We start from the raw sequence: 22,580 nt of genomic DNA, 5'->3' as shown, positions 1-22,580 counted from the left end.
AAATGATTTTATACTTTTACAGATACCAGTCAACTTCCAGTTTTGAGTGTCAGTGTTTCAGACAGTGTCTAAAAAACAGGATGAAAGAGACTGCACCTGCAGGTATACTTTGCTGTCTCAGCTTCAAGTAAGATGGCCATGGTCGGGATGCATCCACATTTTTAGAAGTGTGAAAAACCTCTTGAACATACAGTTGAACACAGACCCAATAATGAGTTGTTTGTTTGACTCTCAGGATAATCCTGTGTGATGTGCAGTCTCTGAGGGGGACAGAGGGACAAGGGAAGACAATGAAGGGCAAATGGTTTCATCTGTCTAGTTCTATCTTCTAGGTCAAGTCATTTTACAAGCTGCTCAATGCTCCCCCTCCCTCTCTTCATCTTTGTCTTACTTGTTCTCTCACTAAATGTCTCTCTGCCATCTGGACAGTTTGAGCCTGCAGCATCTTGTTTCTGTCTCTCTTCCTCTGATGGGTTATTAAAAGGTTCAAAAGATATTTTTAAAACCCTGCATTAGGGCTTGTGGGTCTCTGCCATCCATTTCATGAATAATCTAGTCTTAGCTCACTTATTGAGGAGCTTGCTCATGCAAGTGCTTAAAGAAAAACTAGAATTACCGCCTTGCGGTTGAATTGCTCAACACACCAAGTTGCTGTTCCTGAGCTATGGTGTTGAATAATAGCCAGAACATTTTTTGCAGAATATTGATGTCACAGTGAAGTTGCCTTGACTTTTTGGATATAAAATGTCAACGCGTAAGAATTGTTGAGTAATGACCCAAAACATCTTTGTGAGGTTACAGTAGCAATATCATTCAACACTTTCAATGCTGCTGGATAGAGGACTCTAAGAGGCTCCACTTTGAAAAATGTCCGAACATGACTCAGCACTGTGTTTTGCAAAGGTCCTCGGGAGAATATTAATAACATGAAAGCATTCTCTGTTGCACACTGAGTTACATTCAAGAAACGAAAACCAAGATGGTGAGTGTGTTTGCCACTAGATTTACCTCTCATCTTGACATTGACAGTAGATGTGACATTTTAATGCCTTTCTTCAACATATATGATGTTAAAACATGAAAAGTGTGTGTCCTTTCAAGGTTCAGTTATAAAATCCCAACACAACATGGAGTGTCTATACTGCCAGCTGCTGACAGCATTGTCAGAGAAGGGCCAGCTCGAGTCATTTTTGTGCTCTGTGTTTTAGATATATCAAGTGTGCCAGCTAATATAAAATATATTTTCTATGGTTCCCCATATTAAAATTTCTTATTTTGCTGTTTGTCAAAATTAATTTGAAATAATGAAACAAATGTGTTTCGAGTGATAATATAATTAATACTACAGAGGCTATAGTTGATGAAGGTTCTCAGTCATCCAGGTCATGGTAATTCTAAGTGTTGTATCGTAGGCAGCTGGACTTGTTTCAGTTTCTTGAAGATGTTTCACCTCTCATCCAAGAGGCTTCTTCAGTTCTGACTGGAAGTAGGTGGTCATCAGACAGAGGTCAAGTAAGACACAACACAGGAGGGCCAACTCCTCAGGTCAAGACTCTGCTGTCCACTCAGCTTAACAACCATTCACACCTGGACTCACCTAGCCCTAGCAACCCATATGAAGGCCGGTTGAGTCAACGACCCACAAGTGGCCCTAACTGTGGGAGAAAAATGTGATTCTCCCAGGACATTCTGTCTCCATACGATAGGAGGTCATACGTATCCTGTACAAACGTTAAAGTCTGGATAAGGAAAGTGAAGTCTGCTCTATGAGTTTATATCTCATGGTCTCTGCAACCTAGTTATTCGAAGCTACTGTAGATATGTCTACAGAACAGATGTCTGACGAACCAAGCCAAAGCAAAGGTGACTGTTTGTGTAAAGGTCGTAAGGAGGCCTTCGATCTATCTATGTTAGCAGACTTAGTGTCTGTGACCTATTTACCTCCTATTCCTCACTCTGGCTAGAGGTGAGAAACTCTGCATTCACCCCCCTTGCTATGTTGTTAAACAGATAACCATGTATGGGAGGGATGCTTCCTGAGCTGTAGATATAATCTGAGCATTTGGGAAGACTTGTCAACGACTCTGAAACTCAGAGCTCACACGTGTCCTTAACGATTCTGTAAGGACACTCCCACATAGAGTTTAAAAGCCTGCAACTCCCCTCCAGTTAGTTAGAACTGAAGAAGCCTCTTGGATGAGAGGTGAAACGTCTTCAACAAACTGAAACAAGTCCAGTTGCCTTCAACACTGCTCTTAGATTTACAGAGGCTATATTGCACAGTTCTGAATCCAGCCATGCCTTGAGATTGTAGCTTGCTGTTTGATGTGCCTTGGGCATAAAACGGCAGCCACGGCCTGTAGCCCGCCATGACTAATGACAATGGTCAATAACTCAGCACAGGCAATGTTAAAGGAACTTCATTATGAAATATAACATGCGTGACCTGTGTTTTGGGCACAGTGCTGGAGATAAGTCACATTGTTTTAATGTTGATAAGCTCCTGGGGAGTGGTGATGTACTATGGGTTCAAGAGACATTTTAAGCTAAACAGGACTAAATTCATTACATTCTGATTTTTATGGGGCTGTTGAATCTACCACTGACCTTAGTTCATAAATTGTCTACTGGATCATTATCCTCTGGAATAACAAATATGGTTCACTCCCAGAATGAGGCTGAATACCTAAACAGATTAGCATTTGTTAGCTTCTTTACTCAAGCTGGATTTTTGTTGTAGGGGACATGAATGCTGACAATTCTGATATGAACTCTCTATTTTCCAGTCATCTAATGCATTTCTGCTCTGATGGTGGTTTAATCCTCTCCAGTAAGGTGCTTTTGCCTGCTAATAGTTATATTTACATCAGTGAAGCGTGGCATACAACCTCATGGCTGGATCACTGTATTTGCACAAATGAAGCACATGTCTCTTTGGATGCCATGGAGATTTACGTACTATGACTTTGGCATTGCTAATCATACACCATTTTCTATGTCACTGAATGTAGAAAAGCTACCCATGTTATCTACTGTAGTTAATAGCATAAACACAGGGAAACTGGAGTGGTCTAATTTAAAGCTTGGGTAGAGTCAGGTAAAGATAGACAGGGGGTCTATTTGAACCAGAGAAATGTGCAAATGCAAATTTCAGATGCGGCCTTCAATTCATTCAAAGGAATGAGAATTCTATGAGATCTGACTCACTGGCTAGTAAGTTGTAAAATAAAAGTTAGAATGACTTCTCGAAGGAGGTTTATCCATTAACAACTGCAAAATGTCCTTACCATCAAATATTGATGGGGCTAGTGGCTCAGACGGAATCTGTTAGATCTGTTAGATCTGTTCAATGGTCTTGGAAGGAGTAGTGGGGTACTATTGATACTAATGAAGATGTAGTTATTAATTCAGGAGAGGTCCAATCTGCAGTCTTGGGTTTAGATGACAACAAAACATGTGGCGCTGATAAGATAATTGCTGAACATCTCAAATATGTTGGCTAAAAACTCTTTTCCTTGCTTGATTGTTGTATGACTGGCTTCTTACTCCATGCCTGACTCTATCCTATCTGGGCCAGCCACCAGTGACTGGACAAGCTGAGTCCCAGGCAACTCAATCACCGGCCTGAGTTGAGCTGCAACGGGGCAGTTTACACTGCTGCAACTTTCCCCTACAACGTGCTTAAATGGCTTTGTTGCGTCGCAAATCTTTTGTCTGAACTAGGCTTTAGACAAATATAATTGTCAGAACGCCATGATTGTTATGTGTTTTATAGATGTCTGTCAGGCTTTTGATCAGTATGGTTGGCAATATTCCTTGTAGGCAGATGATTTGGTAATCTTCTGCTCATTTAGTGCAGGTTTACAACAACTTCTGAAAGTTTGTTCTTAATATTGCAGTGACTTTGATATCAAATACAATGCTGGTAAGAGTAATATAATTGCTGTTAGAAGTAAAGAAGACAGAATTAGTATCTCTTTAATTATATTTTTGTGTGATGGGAGAGAGGGTGATGGCATGCAGCAGAGGGCTACAGATCTGATTTGAACCCTGGGCTGCTGCTGTCTGTCTCTGTGGGGTGCACACTCTACCAACTGAACTACTGGGGCACCCTCCTGATTTCTTTCTATTTGGTATTGCTCTTAATGTGCGTAATGAAATTAAATATCTTGCTAATTATATTGTCAATGACTTATCAGATGATAAAGACGTCCACAGACAGTGTTTTAAGTATGGGCAGTATATAGCAGACCAAATATTTTCTATGTATCTGTGAGCCTCTGTGCTCTGCCATAACAAGAAATCCTATTGGCCGATATATGCTTCTGATTAAAAATCTGATTAAAAATAGAAGTTAAGCATTCAACTAAAAATTGAGCTGCTAATAAGGTCATTCCATGCCAACTCACCCAGAATTCTGAACTTTTTTCATTTCATGTCATAGATTTCCTCAAAAAATTCAGATGACATCATCTATTAAATTTAAGGGACCTTCCAAAATCCCATAGCTGCACTCCAAATTGTTTTTAGTTGTGAATTTTTGAAGTTCATTTTTGTGATTCTTTGTTTGTGTATTCAAAACCTCACCAATTGCTTATTTTTCACTGAATTGGGTTGAAATTTGGATTAAACATCGAGAAACCTTTAGGATAATTTGTGACATGTATGGCTTTAAAAGTTAAGAATATTTAAGATACACCATCAAATCATCTTGTACCCAAACAAAGAATCTTTCATTTTCAAAAAATTAATTTTCCACCAGTTTTGAAAGATAATTCTAATTTCTATGAAATATTTTTTATGTGAAAGTGTTAATAACAATGTCCAATCATAATTAATTTCAGTGTAACCAGTTCTGTTGTAGGACGCTTTAATGAGAAGCAACATAACTACTTTTCTTTATTTTCTATAGCAGTGAAGTGTGGGCTGCATACTGCAGGTGGGCCGCGAGAGGTCATTTTCTATTTTGTAATTAAGTTTTAAGTTACCATTAAATATTTATGGTTAAATATTTTAATTTAAAAAAGTAATCACAACTAATAAAACAAAACCATGTGATTTAAATTACGTGTTATTCTTCATTTATCTGACCTAATAAGGTGATAAGGGAATACCTTATCACTGGTGGGAAAGAGTAACAATGGATCGGTGGCTGTCAGGAGTCAAAAGAAAAGCTGTTAATGAGTCAATCTCAACAAGTGAAGAGGGTCAAAATGAAAAAACAAAAAGAAAGGCTCGTCGAAAGTACTCAAGTGAGTACCTATCGCTTGGATTTACGAGTGTCGGACCAGAAGACAACCCGCTGCCTGTCTGTGTGTTATGCTCGGAGGTGCTAGCAAACGAGGCGCTGAAACCATGAAGGCTCCATCGACATCTAGAAACAAAACATGGACAATATTCATCAAAGCCTTGAGATTTTTTCGAAAACAAGCTGAGAGAGTATCAGAGCCGTAGAAAAGCAATTGAATCCACCTATGTCACTGGGAGTGAAAACGCCAAGGCGGTGGAGGTTTCCTACCGAGTGGCAAAGTTGATTGCCCAGACTGGGAAGCCACACACCATCGGGGAGGAGTTGATTTTACCCGCTGCCAAAGAGATGGTTGAAGTGATGGTTGGGGAGAAAGCAGCTAAACAACTTAACGTGATTTCTTTGTCTGACAACACAGTCAAGCGCCGTATTGACAATATGGCTGAAGATGTGCTTAAGCAGCTAGTGACCAGAGTACAAGCAAGCCGTTTTTATGCTCTGCAGAGCCCACGGACATTGAAAGCTTGGCAAATTTAGTTTGTCAGATATGAATATGATGGAGAAGTACATGAGGACTTTCTGTTTTGCAAACCGTTACCTTCACACACTACCGCGGAAAACATTTTTGACACTCTGAATAAATTCATGGTTTCAAATGAAATAGACTGGGCAAAGTGTGTGGGACTAAGCACTGATGGAGCTCGGGCCATGGTGGGGAGACTGACTGGAGTTGTGAAAAGGGTCAAAGACGTGGCTCCCCTGGTTACAGCTGTTCACTGTGGTATCCACAGAGAGGCACTGACCACAAAGACGATGCCTGCGGATTTTAAGACTGTTTTGGATGAAGCTGTGAGAACAGTCAACTTTATCAAAAGTCGGCAACTGCAGTCACGCCTGTTTGCCATATTGTGCGCGGAGATGGGGAGCGACCACCGGCAGCTTCTCCGGCACACTGAAGTCCGGTGGCTTTCATGCGGCAAGGTGCTCACTCGACTTTTCGAACTGCGTGACGAAGTCAGGACATTTTTCGTGGACTCCTGGTTTGAACTGTCAGATCGATTCTGTGACTTCAAGTGGCTCTGCAAGTTGGCATATTTGGCCGACATTTTCAGCTATTTAAACGGACTCAATCTATCTCTCCAAGGAAAAACAGTGACCATGTTTCATGTCCACAGTAAGATAGAAGCCAGCATAAGGAAGCTCGAGCTGTGGGACCGAAAAGTGGGTCGGAAAAACTACGAGTCCTTTGACAATCTGTGTGATTTTGTCACCAAAGAGAAGAGGCAGATCCAGGCCTCCGTGGCAGGTGCAATCAGAGAGCACATGAAAACCCTAAAGATGCAGCTCCGGGAATACTTCCCTGTGCTCAGTGAGCAACACAGCTGGATACAGAATCCATTTGCCCCCCAAAATGAGGATGCCATCGCAGGTCTCAGCTCCAGGGAGCAGGACAGCCTCGTGGAGTTATCTTGTGATACTGCTCTGAAACTTATCTTCACACAGAAGCACTTGGCACATTTCTGGATGCATGTGTACCCGGAATATACTGATCTGTCTAACAAGGCATTGATGTTTCTGATGCCTTTTACTACCACCTATCTTTGTGAAACTGGATTTTCAGCACTTGTGGCTTTAAAGACAAAGTACAGGAATAAACTGGATGTTGAACCTGATCTCCACCTAAAGCTGACGTCTATTGAGCCAGACATCAAGACTTTGACAGCTGCTATGCAGCAGCATCACCCCTCTCATTAGGTGAGTCGACACAATCAGTGTCAGAACCAGTATATCGAAATAAACTGTGGGTGGTTTCACAGAGACTGGACTAAGTCTTGGGTTAATGTCAAGATGGACTTGTGTGTGAAATAGCACTTTGTTTTGCGCCGTTAAACGGCCCAGCTATGATGGATTGTAATAAGCATGCATATGTTGTAAGAAATTCAAGTATTGGTCTGATTCAACGTTCAAATAATGTTTTGTTTTTTTCTCCTTCATGTTGTTATTGGGCTGCTTTTTTTTATGTATATGCCTACGCTTTTTATTCAACGTCAAACAGCCAGGATACGGCCTTGACAGTTCACTATTTGTTACTATTAATTTCCTACATTAGGTGAGATGCAGGTGACATAATGTGATTCATATCCAGTGTATCCAGATACTGTTTGCAGGTGGTCTCACAGAGACTTCAGTAAATCTTGTTAATGTTAATTAATATTCTGAGAGAGAGAGAGAGAGAGAGAGAGAGAGAGCGCTTTTGTGCCGTTGAACGCCTCAAAATATTACACGGCAGCCCAGCTGTGATGGATTGTAGTAACTGCATCAGACTGCATGTGTTGAAAAAGTGCAAGTGTTGGCCTGATTCAACATTCAACGATAATTTCTGCCTGTTTTTCTTCATATTGATATTGGGTTGGATATTGTGAAATTTTATGTAAGTATTTTATTAGTCAGTGGTGAAACAGCCAGGATACGGGCTTAATAATTTCTTACATTGGTTACTGTACAAATCGTTACGTGCATGTAGATGGATTATTAATGTGCATATTATTGCCATAGTAACGTATTGCTCTGTTCATGAAATAAAAAGAAGAAATAATTCGTCTTAAGTCTTGTGTGTTGACCAGAGTTGTTGGGTGGGCCACGAGAGATTTTCAGATTTTAAAGTGGGCCACGGCACTCTGAAGTTTGGGAACCCCTGTTCTATAGGAATAGAAGTGATAGTCAAAGGCTTAGGAATGTCAAAATTTTCAAGAAATGAGAAGTATTTGGATATTCTATTTCAAAGGTTTATCACCAGGGGTCATGAATGAGGATTTTTCAATAAATCTGTTTTTATAGTGGTTCTTAAATATTTCTCTCTTATGTGGTTTTGTGGTGTGCTTTGATGGTGAATTTATTATGTTATTTTTAAAATGCTTTTATGATGTTTCTCATTGTTCTTCATACTCTTTCTATATATGACACTACATAAAAAGTTCTAGTGTATTCTGTACAAACCTTAAAAAAAAACAAAAAAAAGTACCACCTTTTATGGACCAGTTTATGGACCAAATGTGGCGTAACCCATGTCCTCTATTGGACACTCCCCTTACATCTCTGCCAGTCTGGCATAAAAATTGGCCTGAAGCCACATGACTACAAAACCATCCAACCTTTGTAGGTTCTCCATTGGCTGACGTGTGTGGATGTATATGATTGGTTACCTTTTGTATATGTATTATTTTTACTTTTTTGATTTCTTTTCCATCTTGATACCAACGATGGTGGAGACAAGGCTTATCCATCTGTCTCTCTGTCATTTTAATGTAGCTAACATTACATAAAGGCAGGCAAGGGGGTGGGTGGGTTGAGGATTTTGGTTTTTGTATATTAACTTAGTTTTTGGATGTTTTTGTTTGTTTGTTTGGTTTTGGTTTTTTCTTCTTCTTCCAATATACACCTTGTCTTTTTTCCCTGGAGTGGCAACACCTTGTCTGTTAATGCACACTTGAATATTGAAAGATTAAAAAAAGAGACGTTATTCTTAAAATAGGTTATTTGTTAGTTAGACTGAATTTTTGAGGCCGATATTGACATTTGAAAGTACAAAAAACCTACTAGTTGTTTTTAAAAACAAACACATGGAATTAAAAAGCATTTTTGATTCCATTCATGTGTAAAGCTATATTGCAACTGCTGTTTCTAAAATCACTTCAAACATATCTTGTGGCCAATGTGTACTGCTGAGCCATGACAGAGGGATACGTTCCCTACGTAGTTGTTGTTGGGAAAGATAGTCTTTTCATTTGTTGAACTAACTGAAACTTCATTTTAGGTGACAAAATTTCTACCAGATGGTCCAGAACACAATAAACACATAAATTCTAAACCCTTTCTGGTGAAGTTGGAAAAACACACATTACAGCAGCATTTGACGCTGTTAAATGAGGCAGGACCTACCGCAGCTGGGCATGCCTCCATCTTCATGGCTACAAGATGTACCTCTATGGAGGGGCAAGGCCTGTGAGAGGGGGGGGGAGTCGAGACAGGAAGGAGGGGGCGAGCAGGGCAGTGAAGGCGGGGCTACAACCAGGAAATGGGAGTGGTCGGAGAAGTGGGTGTGGTGTGTAGTGCAGGAAGGTGGGGCACCATGGTGAATCAAGTACATCAAGTTCATTCAACAAGAGAAGAAAAAGCAACCCGAAAAACCAATATCACCAGGAGAATGTTCCGCAAAATTTGGTTGGCAGGAAATAAAAACAGGGACATCAATAGGAGGAAAGTATTGACACAGGAGAAACACATGCAGGCAGGTCAGATCAGATGAGTTTTTGATTTTAACATCAATCTCATGCAGCAGATATGTGAGAGGAGAAATGAAAGAGGGAACAGAAAAAAAAGGGGGGAGTATATTGGAAAAGATCATGTGAAAAGTAGGAACACCAAGAGATGACAACACATAACACAAAACGGCACAAAATAAAGATTAGTGGCATTTCACATTACATATCACCTCCACATGCTGCTAGCATCATGATAGCTTCATCAACAGTTAGCAATATTTTGCACACTGGTAATAGTTAGCAAACACAGGCTGGATGGGACTGAAGTTTGCAATGATTCTACAAATTTAGCAGAACAGCACTGACCATGAAGCTGCTGGTTCAATTTGTGCCTATTCAGTATAATTTTAGTGGACACTATGATTTTGCAAATTTAAATGTAATCGAGTGCAGATATTCTGCACTAATTCTGGGTTAACTTTTGTTCAGCTAGCCCTGATCCAGGATGGACATGTTCATATCATTGTCCTGCATTGCCATGACACGAAAACACAGACCTCCAACATACTCATTAATAAAATTTGAGAAGACTGTGAAAAATGTGAATACGCTGCTAAGCATATTTAACTTAAGATTTCACTGATCGACTGGGGAAATTCACAAAAAGCTATACAGCAGACAAAGTGTATAAAGTAATTGAAATAAACCCCACATTTACCAGCTGCAACATAAAAGAGAGGAACACACACACATTAATGTATCGATAGTTATAATCCAATAATATAACATATATTGTTCAGAAATAGGCCATTCTACATAAAGAGTACTTTTATGTATACAGTATTTTGGGCAAATACATTTGTACTTTTACTAAACACAGTATTTCTACATTGTGGTATTACCTCACATTTACTTAAGTTAAGGACCTGAATACTTCTTCCACCAATTTGTCAGGCGGGGGTTTAGCAACAAAAAATACGGTTTATTATGGCCAGGAAGGTTTCTTCCATTAAAGCCCCTGAAATCTTATTAAATTATCCTCAAAAACATTCAATATTCATGATTAATTAAGCAACAATCAAGTTAAAGTTTTGAACAAACATCCCGGTGTATTAACAACAAAACTCAGCTAATCTGCTTCTTAGAAATGTATGGGTGTGGTTTGGTCAGATTTAATTGATGGTTACATAGCAACATAGCAAACAACTTTAACTGCCATTACTTCTTATTTAAATATTGCTTACTCAGCGAGAAGAGCTTGGACAAAAACACAGAAATCTCTAATGGGACATAATCACAACGGCTCTAACTTTAGCAAGTCATTTTGTGTTCATGTAGGACAACATTGCTCAGAGTAACGAGCTGATTAAGAAAATGTGTTTTCAGGCTCTTATAAGTTAACACAAATCAAATTAAATCAAGACATGGCACAATATTTCATACAAGCTATCCAACTACAGCAAGAGATATAATGTCCCATCTCTGCTTAAATGAATATGTAGCTCAAAATCATGAAAATTCGAGACTTTAGTCAGGTCAATTCCACAGGTATAGCAAGCACTGACATGATTGGTGGTTCCAATCCAACTGAGCTACAAATATTATATGCACCCTGATGTACAGTATACTGTTCTTTGGAAAACTGCAACCGACTGTATATTTTTTACGAGCAACCAACATAAATGTACAAGCAGTGATTTGACCTGTGGATCTAGTAGCCCATGTATGTGACCGATTCTCTACACTCACCTGAACGGGGCTTCAGTCCAAACACCGGGCTGGAGAAGGATGAAAGTCTGCCTTCTGGAGATCTATCATCTTGCTGCAGCAACAGAAATCCGAAAGGCGAGTCAGTTTCATGAACAAACAATGAAAGTATAATTTATTGAACAGTTGCTGGACATCTTCTGTCCTGTGCTTCATATGTGGGAGCGGTTTCCAAAGACGTAGATCTACAAATGACTCCACAGAGAAACAGAATTAAAAGAAACATGCTCCAGTGATGAAGTTGTACGTTTAAACAGAAGTTCAGTGACCTTAAGTACATTTTCAAATTGGTTCAAGACAGCAGCACTCCACTCTATCCCTCCTCTGTCAACTAATATAAACAGCAGAGACTAGGATTGCATGGTGTACTCTTTTATGAAAATTGATGCTTATCATTCGTGGAACTCCTATAGGCTAAATTGTTCAGGATTTATAATGATAAGATGGCTGAGCGAACTGGATTAATGACTTTTGAGTGGGCGACATGAATTCATGTTCCATGTGTACGGTATTGTTGGTGGTTAACCGTTGGAATCCCTATACATGTACACTTCATTATCCCCCATATGGAATTCTACTACATGAGTATTTTTTTAATAACACTAATGCTGTAGAATTTCAGAAAGCATTGCTGTCAGAATGAGATTGGATTTGTTTGACCACAGGTGTAGGTGGTCTGACTTGCATTGATGTCGCTAATGGGCACCAGACTAGAATTGGTGGTGCTGGACAACTGGCTATCAACTGGCTCAGGATAGAAAAATCAGTGCATGTGTAGGAATCTTTCCTCACATAATCTTTTGTATGCTGGTATGGATCACATACCCTGAAAATCAGAAATCCACTGCAAGGTATGGTGAAAGTGTGAAGCACGATTGCAGGCACGTGTAATAAATATGATACAATCACCTAACACTGAAGAGCATAAAAAGCTGTAAAATCTGTAAAAAAAAATAAAATAAAATAAAAAAAATAAAAAAAAGAGGAAAAAAAAGAAGATCCAACTATTAAAAGTAACAATGTGTCCACAATCCCCACCAGGTGAAGAAATATCCTGGACCATGTTTATATCTATATTCCATATCAGACCATATTTCCCTGCCTCTTCTGCCTACTTACTCCCAGCTGATAGTAAGAGTTAGACAATCAGTAAAACCTATTAAGGGTGGACAGATGACACTACTTTGAGTGTACAGACTGGCAAATGGTCAGAGATGCTGCCACTCAGGATAACAACATTAATCTTGAGGAATGTACATATTCATGTGGTGATCCCAAAGCCAATAAGGTCACTGCCCAACCAGAAGGCCTAGATGAATGTAGAGGTTAGGGCTTAATGCAAAGCAAAAAAAAGTTGCCTTTTGCTCAGGTGACAAGGAAACATACAACAGCACCAGAGCAAGACTGAGAGCTGGTATCAAGGAGGCAAAGAGGAGACTTCAGCAGACAGTGGAGAGGGACCTCAACACCAACAACACGAAAGATATGTGGATGGTGATTCAAAATATTACAGGCTACAAAAACGGGAGCTTTTGTAAATAATGTGTGAGGCCAAAGGCTGGATAAGCTTAACACATTTTATGCTCACTCTGACCCCCTCAACAAAGAGTCAGCTGTAAAAGTCTACTCCGCCTCCAGAGGACAGGCCGCTGTCAGTAACCACAGCTAATGTGAGAAAAGTCCTGCTGAGAATGGATATAAATATGGCTACTAGGCCTGATAACGTCCCTTGCTGTGTACTAAGCCATGTGCCAGTCAGCTAGCTGATGTTATAACTGACAGTTGTAACATCTCATTCTCACAGGAGATTGTTCCGACCTTCTTCAAGATAGCCACCGTTGTCCCTGTACTTAAATAGTCTGCTGTGTCTAGTCTTAATGACTACCGCCCTGTGGTTCTCACCCTCATTCTGATGTGAAGTGTTTTTAAAAAAGTGGTTCCCCAGCACATCAAAGAGAACGTACAACCCAGCCTGGACCCTCAACAGTATGCTTTCAGAACATACCCACAGAGAATGCCATTCTACATGAAAGAGAGAAGTTAAGAGCAGAGCCTTGATCACCTTCACAGGAGCTGCCCCTAGCCACTGATTCAAATATGTGGATGACACCTGCATCAAAATCAGGACAAGAGAAATGGAAGCCTTCACAGAACATATAAATGCTGTATGTACAGTACTGTGCAAAAGTTTTAGACAGGTGTGAAAAAATGCTATAAACTAAGAATGCTTTCAAAAATATAAATAATAATTGGTTATTTTTATCAATTTACAAAATGCAAAGTGAGTGAACAAAAGAAAAATCTAAATCAAATCAATATTTGGTGTTACTACCCTTTGCCTTTAAACCAGCATCAATTCTTATAGGTACACTTGCGCAAAGTCAGGGATTTTGTAGGATTATAGTCAGGTGTATGATCAACCAATTATACCAAACAGGTGCTAATTATCATCAATTTCCCATGTAGGCTGAAACACAGTCATTAACTGAAACAGAAACAGGTAGGAGGCTTAAAACTGGGTGAGGAACAGCTAAACTCTGCTACCAAGGTGAGGTTGTGGAAGAAAGTTTCATGTCACAGGTCGTACACCATGGCAAGACTGAGCACAGCAACAAGACACAAGGTAGTTATACTGCATCAGCAAGGTCTCTCCCAGACAAAGATTTCAAAGCAGACTGGGGTTTCAAGATGTGCTGTTCAAGCTCTTTTGAAGAAGCACAAAGAAACGGGCAATGTTGAGGATCGTAGACGCAGTGGTCGGCCAAGGAAACTTAGCGCAGCAGATGAAAAACACAATCGGGAGATGTCCAGCAGTGCCATCGGCTCAGAACTGGCAGAAACCAGTGGGGCCCAGGTACACCCATCTACTGTCTGGAGAAGTCTGGCCAGAAGTGGTCTTCATGGAAGAGTTGCAGCCAAAAAGTCATACCTCCGTCATGGAAGCAAGGCCAAGCGACTAAACTATGCATGAAAACATAGGAACTGGGGTGCAGAAAAATGGCAGCAGGTGCTCTGGACTGATGAGTCAAAATTTGAAATATTTGGCTGTAGCAGAAGGCAGTCTGTTCGCCGAGGGGCTGGAGAGCGGTACAATAATGAGTGTCTGCAGGCAACAGTGAAGCATGGTGGAGGTTCCTTGCAAGTTTGGGGCTGCATTTCTGCAAATGGAGTTGGAGATTTGGTCAATGGTTAATGGTGTCCTTGATGCTGAGAAATACAGGCAGATACTTATCCATCATGCAATACCATCAGGTGGCCTATGAATGGCCCCAAATCTATTCTGCAGCAGGACAACGACCCCAAAACATACAGCCAATGTCATTAAGAACTATCTTCAGCGTAAACAAAAGCAGAAGTCCTGGAAGTGATGGTATGGCCCCCACAGAGCCCTGATCTCAACATCATTGAGTCTGTCTGGGATTGTTGATTGATGAAAATAAACTATTAACACTTCCATTTTTGAAAGCATTCTCAGTTTACAGCATTTTTTCACACCTGCCTAAAACTTTTGCACAGTACAAAATATAACTTCAAGTTCACGCAGGAAGGTGTCAGAGGGGATAGGCTGCCCTTCTTGGACTGTGCAGTACACACTGAAGAAGACAGAAGCCTCAACATTGAGGTGTACAGAAAACCCACACACACAGATCAGTACTTACTGTTCGACTCTCAGTGCCCACTGGAGTGGTAACCAACATTCTACTTACTTTAGACTCAAACTCTACCTCAGTGCTTCTGTTACTGGATCTCAGCGCTGCATTTGATACCATAGATCATGGCATATTGTCAGACCGACTTGAAAGTCTATTTGGCATCTCTGGCCTGGCTCTAGCGTGACTAAAATCTTACCTGTCCGAAAGAACACAATGTGTTTCTTACAATAGTACTACATCAATATTTACTGATGTGAAGTATGGAGTTCCCATGGGGAGGTTTTCAAGATGGTGGAGTGAGTGGTAACATTTCTGCAGGCTCCGGTTAAAATTTTTGTTTTAGTCCTAGAATTGTGAACCTTTCCTGCAACAACCCAAAACCGAGAAAATATACATGAATATAAAAATATATATATTCACTTGTGAAACGGCGTGCCTGCTAGCATGACGGACCACGACTACGACCTGGCAGCTCTCCATGAGGCATGTGATGATGGCGATATTGAAGAAATTGAAGTGGATGAAAAGTCATCAAAAGAACAGAAGATAAATTGGACCCTTTCGCCTCTAAAAAGCCCGAATCCCAAAAAAATGAGAGCGCAATGCGACAAAAAAGAGGGGGAGGACAGTACCGGTGCTGCGATTCTTCATGCGGTACAGGTTTTGACCCAAAAGATGGATGAACAAACCGAACTGCTAAAGAGTTTTGAAAAACGCATTGAAGCCAACACAACAGCAGTAAAACAGAATAAGGAAGACATCGCTGTGCTCCAGAAAAAACTCTGATATTCAGAAAGAAAACATCTCGCTAAGAAACTCATGTGAAGAGCAAGCCCACTACAAAAGAAGGTGGAATCGGAGGCTGACCGGTCTTCCAGAAAAGGATGGAGAAGACACGAGAGAAGCTGTCATTGGGATACTCACAAGAGTTGTACCACTGTCCGTCGATCGGCTGCGGGAGACGGTGAATACTGTCCACCGCCTGGGAAGAAAAGGTAGCGCTGCTACTTCAAACAACACACAGAGGGCTGTCATAACCCAATTCGGAATGAGAACTGTTCGGGATGAGGTCTGGAAGAGGTCAAGAGATGCAAGAGTCTGCAGCAAGATGCACATATGTTTCAGAGAAGATTTCTCCAAAGAAGACCGGGAGGCGTGCACCAAACTGTGGCGGAAGGGACAGAGAGCATTCCTGAAGGAAGGACACACAGTGATCGACAACTGAAGAGTGGACCCTGAATAAACCAGCGTCATTCAGTTGTACTTGTTCTCGACAGGTTTGCTGAAATACTCAGTTTTTCCTTTTGTTCAGATATTTTGAGGGTTGTTGCACTAAACATGTATGTTAAAGGTCCCATATTATGAAAAACTCACTTTTTCTGGGATTTGGGGTGTTATTTTGGGTCTATGGTGCTGCCACACGCATAAAAACTTTGAAAAAAGACCATCCGTGCTTTTTTGAGTGAGATACAGATTTCTGACGGTGTCTTGCCTGCAGTTTCCAGATGAGCGAGTCAAATTCGGCGTCGGTCACCAACGTCATTGACCTACCATTTGAATATTCCCACCCACAGTGTCTCCACCCACCAGGTACAGCATTACCGTCTCGGAGATCCGCCATTGCGCTATCGAAAGCACCATGTCAAAGCGCAACGAGAAGTGTTCTGTTGTTGGTTGTAAAAATCAACATAAGTGCCTATATTCTGTCCCAGCTACAGAAGAACAGAAGAGACAGTGGTTGCGTTTCATTTTTAATGACAACATGCCGGCTACGGTTCCTGTAAGTCTGTTTGTGTGTACTAACCACTTCACATCGAACTGCTTCAGTAACGAGGGTCAGTACAAAGCTGGCTTTGCCTCGACACTGACCCTCGTAAAAGGATCAGTCCCAACCATACAGGACCCAGCAACTGCACCCGAGCCACAGGTGAGTGTCGCCACGTTTTGATAGTATTTACAGTTGCCTACGAGTATAGTGAAGTCAGCTTGAAATTGGCTAACTAGTTAGCTCCGCTTCGGTCTGCTATGCAATGGCGTTTAAAGCGAGTTCAATGTTAATTAAAGCTGCAAGCAGCGATGAACGGGCCCTCGCAGTCCACGCACGTCGGGGTGGGCTGCTGTCGGGGTGTGCTGCTCACCCGGCCCCATTGCCCAATTATTGTGCACACATGTCTTAACTGTCCGTGTTTGGGTAGACTGCTCCTGACTGTAGTAAAGAATGTGTGCTGAAGTTCAAAGAACTCCCTGCAATCTACATGAAGAATAAATAATGAGACAACTACACTGCGTACCCTACAGATTGTTAAACAGAGGTTTGTATTCATTAGCAAGGCAGCACTGCCATCTGTTGGAGAAAGCCTGAATTTACAATCAAAAGTGAAGGCAGTGAAGCAGTTCTGTCGTCATTTAGCAATAAAAGCGCCACCTATTGGCCGATTGGCACCAAATTTTGCAGAAACCGTCAACGGGGGATGGAACACAATTAGCAAAAGTTTTGTGGTAATGGGACTGTATTTGGTCAAGATATGCAAGACTGTCTGTTTGACCACAATGTGCAGGAAATTGTTGTTTAATATTTTGGGCGTTCTTTAGACTATCACAATTCTTTTAATAACTTTTTGTCATGAGGGTCCACAGATGCTGTGTGCAAAGTTTGGTGCAAATCAGACAAATTGCCTGAGAGGAGTTCGAAAAAGTAGGTTTGCGACATTTTGCGAATGGAATTCTAGCGTGAAAGTGGGCGTGGCCTACATCATACATTTCAGCGGAATTCAGGGAACACGTAGATATAAGGTTTAACAATGTGCGCCATATTATGTGGGAGTTATTAGCCAAAAACGGTTTTGTGTTGATAATAGCGCCACCTGCTGGTCATTTTTGGAGTTTGAGTGACAGGGGCCAGTCTATACCACCCCTATGAATTTCATATCCATAAGTGTTATGGTGTGGGCACAGTGCCAAATATAAAATGAAACTGCCACCAGAGCGCCACCTAGTGTCAGATCGGTAACACCTTCATCAGCTATCCTCAGGAGGGCATTGGCAATGAGTGTACCAAGTTTTGTGTTAATCCGTTCAACCAATGTCGAGATATAAAATACTTCAATTTGAAGAGCGCCACCTAGTGGTAATCGGCCCAAATTTTGCACAGAGCCTTAGGGGCTCATGGGGAAGTAGTGTCCTGAGTTTCATGTCATTTGGACACACCAATGTGGAGCTATGCAACACTTCCTGTTTTGACCCAAATCTACAGGAATTTGTTATTTAATAACTTGAGTGTTCTTTGGAATATCAAAATTCTTTTAATAACTTTTAGTCAGGAGGATCCCCAGATGCTGTGTGTAAAGTTTGGAGCAAATCGGTGAAATTGCCTGGGAGGAGTTCGAAAAAGTAGGTTTGCGACATTTTGCGAGCTAGCGAAAAAAACAGTAGGCGGAAATGGGTGTGGCCTATATCCGGAGATTCAGCAGAATTCACTGAACGCGTGGATATAAGGTTTTTGCATGTGCGACAAAGTATGTGGGAGTTATTAGCCAAAACGCACTATCCTTGATTATATCGCCACCTAGTGGTGAAAGTTCACAACGACAACAGATTATAAAATTTTTCGCCAGGTGTGACATATATTCCAAGTTTGGTGAGTTTTGGGGTATGTTCAGGCAGTGAAAAATGCGATCATTTTGGCAGAAGAAAAATAACAAATTAAAGCTGCAAGCAGCGATGAACGGGCCCTCGCAGTCCACGCGCGTCGGGGCATGCTGCTGTCGAGGCTTGTTCATGCAACAACTTCCGTAGAGGAAACAAAACTGAAGGCAGTGAAGCTGCTGTTTCGTCATTTAGCAATAAAAGCGCCACCTATTGGTCGAATTGCACGAAATTTTGTAGAAATGCTAATCGTGCCATGGAACACAATTGCCAAAAGTTTTGTGTTAATCGGACTGTATTTCATCAAGATACACAAGAATGTCTGTTTGACCACAATGTGCAGGAAATTGTTGTTTTATATTTTGGGCGTTCTGTGGACTAGCACATTTCTTTTAATAACTTTTTGTCAGGAGGGTCCACAGATGCTGCGTGCAAAGTTTGGTGTAAATCGGAGAAATTGCCTGGGAGGAGTTCGAAAAAGTAGGTTTGCGACATTTCACGAATTTGCGAATGGAAATTCAGTGCGAACGTGGGCGTGGCCCACATCACACAATTCAGCTGAATTCAGGGAAGAGGTAGATATAAGGTTTAACAATGTGTGACAAATTATGTGGGAGTTATTAGCCAAGAACTGCTTTATGTTGATAATAGCGCCACCTGCTGGTCATTTTTGGTGTGTGAGTTACAGAGGCCAGTCTATACCACCCCTATGAATTTCATGTCCATAAGTGTTATGGTGTGGGCACAGTGCCAAATATAAAATGAAACTGCCACCAGAGCGCCGCCTAGTGTCAGATCGGTAACACCTTCGTCAGCTGTCCTCAGAAGGGCAGTGGCAAGAATTATACCAAGTTTTGTGTTAATCCGACCCACCAATATGGAGATATAAAATACTTCAATTTAAAGAGCGCCACCTAGTGGTCATCCACCAAAATTTTGCACAGAGCCTTATGGGCTCATGGGGAAGTAGTATCCTGAGTTTCATGTCATTTGGACACACCAATGTGGAGATATGCATCACTTCCTGTTTGGAACGAAATCTGCAGGAAGTTGTTATGTAATAACTTGAGTATTATTTGGAATTCCAAAATTCTTTTAATAACTTTTTGTCAGAAGGGTCCACAGATGCTGTGTGCAAAGTTTCATGCAAATTGGTGAAATTGCCTGGGAGAAGTTCGAAAAAGTAGGTTTTCGACATTTTGCGAATTTGCGGAAAAAAAACTGTAGGCGGAAATGGGCGTGGCCTATATCAGAAGAGTCAGCATAATTCACTGAATGCATGGATATAAGGTTTTTGAATGTGCAACAAAGTATATGGGAGTTATTAGCCAAAACGCACTGTCCTTGATTATAGCGCCACCTAGTGGTAAAAATTCACAACAACAACAGATTAGAAAATTTTTCGCCAGGTCTGATCTATATTCCAAGTTTGGTGAGTTTTGGGGTATGTTCAGGCAGTGAAAAATGATATCATTTTGGCAGAAAAATAATCACTGCAAAAACAATAGGGACCTCGCAGGTTCCCTGCTCGGGCCCTAATTAAAGCTGCAAGCAGCGATGAACGGGCCCTCGCAGTCCACGCGGGTCGGGGCGTGCTGCCGTCGCGGCATGCTGCCGTCGTTACATGCTGCCGTCGTGACATGCTGCTGTCGGGGCTTGTACTTGCAACAACTTCCATTGAGGAAATGAAAGTGAAGGCAGTGAAGCTGTCATTTCGTCATTTAGCAATAAAAGCGCCACCTATTGGTCGATTTGCACGAAATTTTGTAGAAATGCTCATCGTGCCATGGAACACAATTGCCAAAAGTTTTGTGTTCATCGGACTGTATTTCATCAAGATACACAAGAATGTCTGTTTGACCACAATGCGCAGGAAATTGTTGTTTTATATTTTGGCCGTTCTGTGGACTAGCACATTTCTTTTAATAACTTTTTGTCAGGAGGGTCGAGAGATGCTGCGTGCAAAGTTTGGTACAAATTGGAAAAATTGCCTGGGAGGAGTTCGAAAAAGTAGGTTTGCGACATTTGGCGAATTTGCAAATGGAAATTCAGTGCAAACGTGGGCGTGGCCTACATCACACTGTTCGGCTGTATTCAGGGAACACGTAGATATAATGTTTAACAATGTGCACCATATTATGTGGGAGTAATTAGCAAAAAACGTTTTTTCTTGATAATAGCGCCACCTGCTGGTCATTTTTGGTGTGTGAGTTACAGGGGCCAGTCTATACCACCCCTATGAATTTCATATCCATAAGTGTTATGGTGTGGGCACAGTGGCAAATCTAAAATGAAACTGCCACCAGAGCGCCACCTAGTGTCAGATCGGTAACCCCTTTGTTAGCTATCCTCAGGAGGGCATTGGCAATGAGTGTACCAAGTTTTGTGTTCATCCGACCAACCGATGTTGACATATAAAATACTTCAATTTAAATAGCGCCACCTAGTGGTCGTCGGCCAAAATTTCGCACAGAGCCTTTGGGGCTCATGGGGAAGTAGTATCCTGAGTTTCACGTCATTCGGACAAACCAATGTGGAGATATGCAACACTTCCTGTTTGGAACGAAATCTGCAGGAAGTTGTTATTTAATAAGTTGAGTATTCTTTGGCATATCAAAATTCTTTTAATAACTTTTTGTCAGGAGGGTCCACAGATGCTGTGTGCAAAGTTTGGTGCAAATCGGTGAAATTGCCCGGGAGGAGTTCGAAAAATTAGGTTTGCGACATTTTGCGAGCTAGCGAAAAAAAACGCCAGCGCAAATGGGCGTGGCCTATGTCAGGACATTCAGCACAATTCACTGAACATGTGGATATAAGGTTTATGAATGTGCGACAAAGTATGTGGGAGTTATTAGCCAAAACGCACTTCCCTTAATAATAGCGCCACCTAGTGGTGGAAATTCACAACGACAACAGATTATAAAATTTTTCACCAGGTCTGATCTATATTCCAAGTTTGGTGAGTTTTGGGGTATGTTCAGGCAGTGAAAAATGCGATCATTTTGGACAAAGAAAAAAAACTAAAACTAAAAATTAAAGCTGCAAGCAGCATGCTGCTGTCGTGACATGCTGCTGTCGGGGCTTCTACATGCAACAACTTCCATTGAGGAAATGAAAGTGAAGGCAGTCAAGCTGTCATTTCATCATTTAGCAATAAAAGCGCCACCTATTGGTGGATATGCACCGAATTTGGCACAAACCCTCATGTGGGCATGGAAGACAAATCAAAAAAGTTTTGTGTTAATCGGACTGTATTTCATCAAGATATGCAAGACTGTGTGGTTTACCACAACGTGCAGGAAATTGTTGTTTTATATTTTGGTCGTTCTTTAGACTATCACAATTCTTTTAATAACTTTTTGTCAGGAGCGTCCACAGATGCTGTGTGCAAAGTTTTGTGCAAATCGGTGAAATTGCCTGGGAGGAGTTCGAAAAAGTAGGTTTGCGACATTTGGCGAATTTGCGAATGGAAATTTAGTGCGAACGTGGGCGTGGCCTACATCACACGGTTCGGCTGTATTCAGGGAAGATATAGATATAATGTTTAACAATGTCCACCATATTATGTGGGAGTAATTAGCAAAAAACGTTTTTTCTTGATAATAGCGCCACCTGCTGGTGATTTTTGGTGTGTGAGTTACAGATGCCAGTCTATACCACCCCAATCAGTTTCATATCCATAAGTGTTATGGTGTGGGCACAGTGCCAAATATAAAATGAAACTGCCACCAGAGCGCCACCTAGTGTCAGATCTGTAACACCTTTGTCAGTTGTCCTCAGGAGGTCAGTGGCAATGACTGTACCAAATTTTGTGTTAATCCAACCAACCGATGTGGAGATATAAAATACTTGAATTTAAAGAGCGCCACCTAGTGGACATCGGCAATAAATTTGCACAGAGCCTTAGGGGCTCATGTGGAAGTAGTGTCCTGAGTTTCACGTCATTCGGACAAACCAATGTGGAGATATGCAACACTTCCTGTTTGGAACGAAATCTGCAGGAAG

The 22,580-nt window shown here is 41.2% G+C and overlaps 1 protein-coding gene across 1 annotated transcript in view; it reads right to left on the bottom strand.

Moving 5' to 3' along the window:
* Positions 1–22,580, bottom strand: part of LOC141002523 (leucine-rich repeat and calponin homology domain-containing protein 1-like) — a 92,750-nt gene that overhangs the window by 40,656 nt on the left and 29,514 nt on the right. Inside the window, exons 4-5 of the mRNA XM_073473875.1 lie at positions 11,260–11,332; positions 9,188–9,310 (exon numbers count right to left, since the gene is read on the bottom strand). Coding sequence (XP_073329976.1) covers positions 9,188–9,310; positions 11,260–11,332 — 196 coding nt within the window. The remainder of the gene's footprint in view (positions 1–9,187; positions 9,311–11,259; positions 11,333–22,580) is intronic.

Source organism: Pagrus major, chromosome 9, assembly GCF_040436345.1.
Source record: "Pagrus major chromosome 9, Pma_NU_1.0".
NCBI lineage: Eukaryota > Metazoa > Chordata > Actinopteri > Spariformes > Sparidae > Pagrus > Pagrus major.
This window is presented reverse-complemented; position numbering and strand designations above follow the sequence as displayed.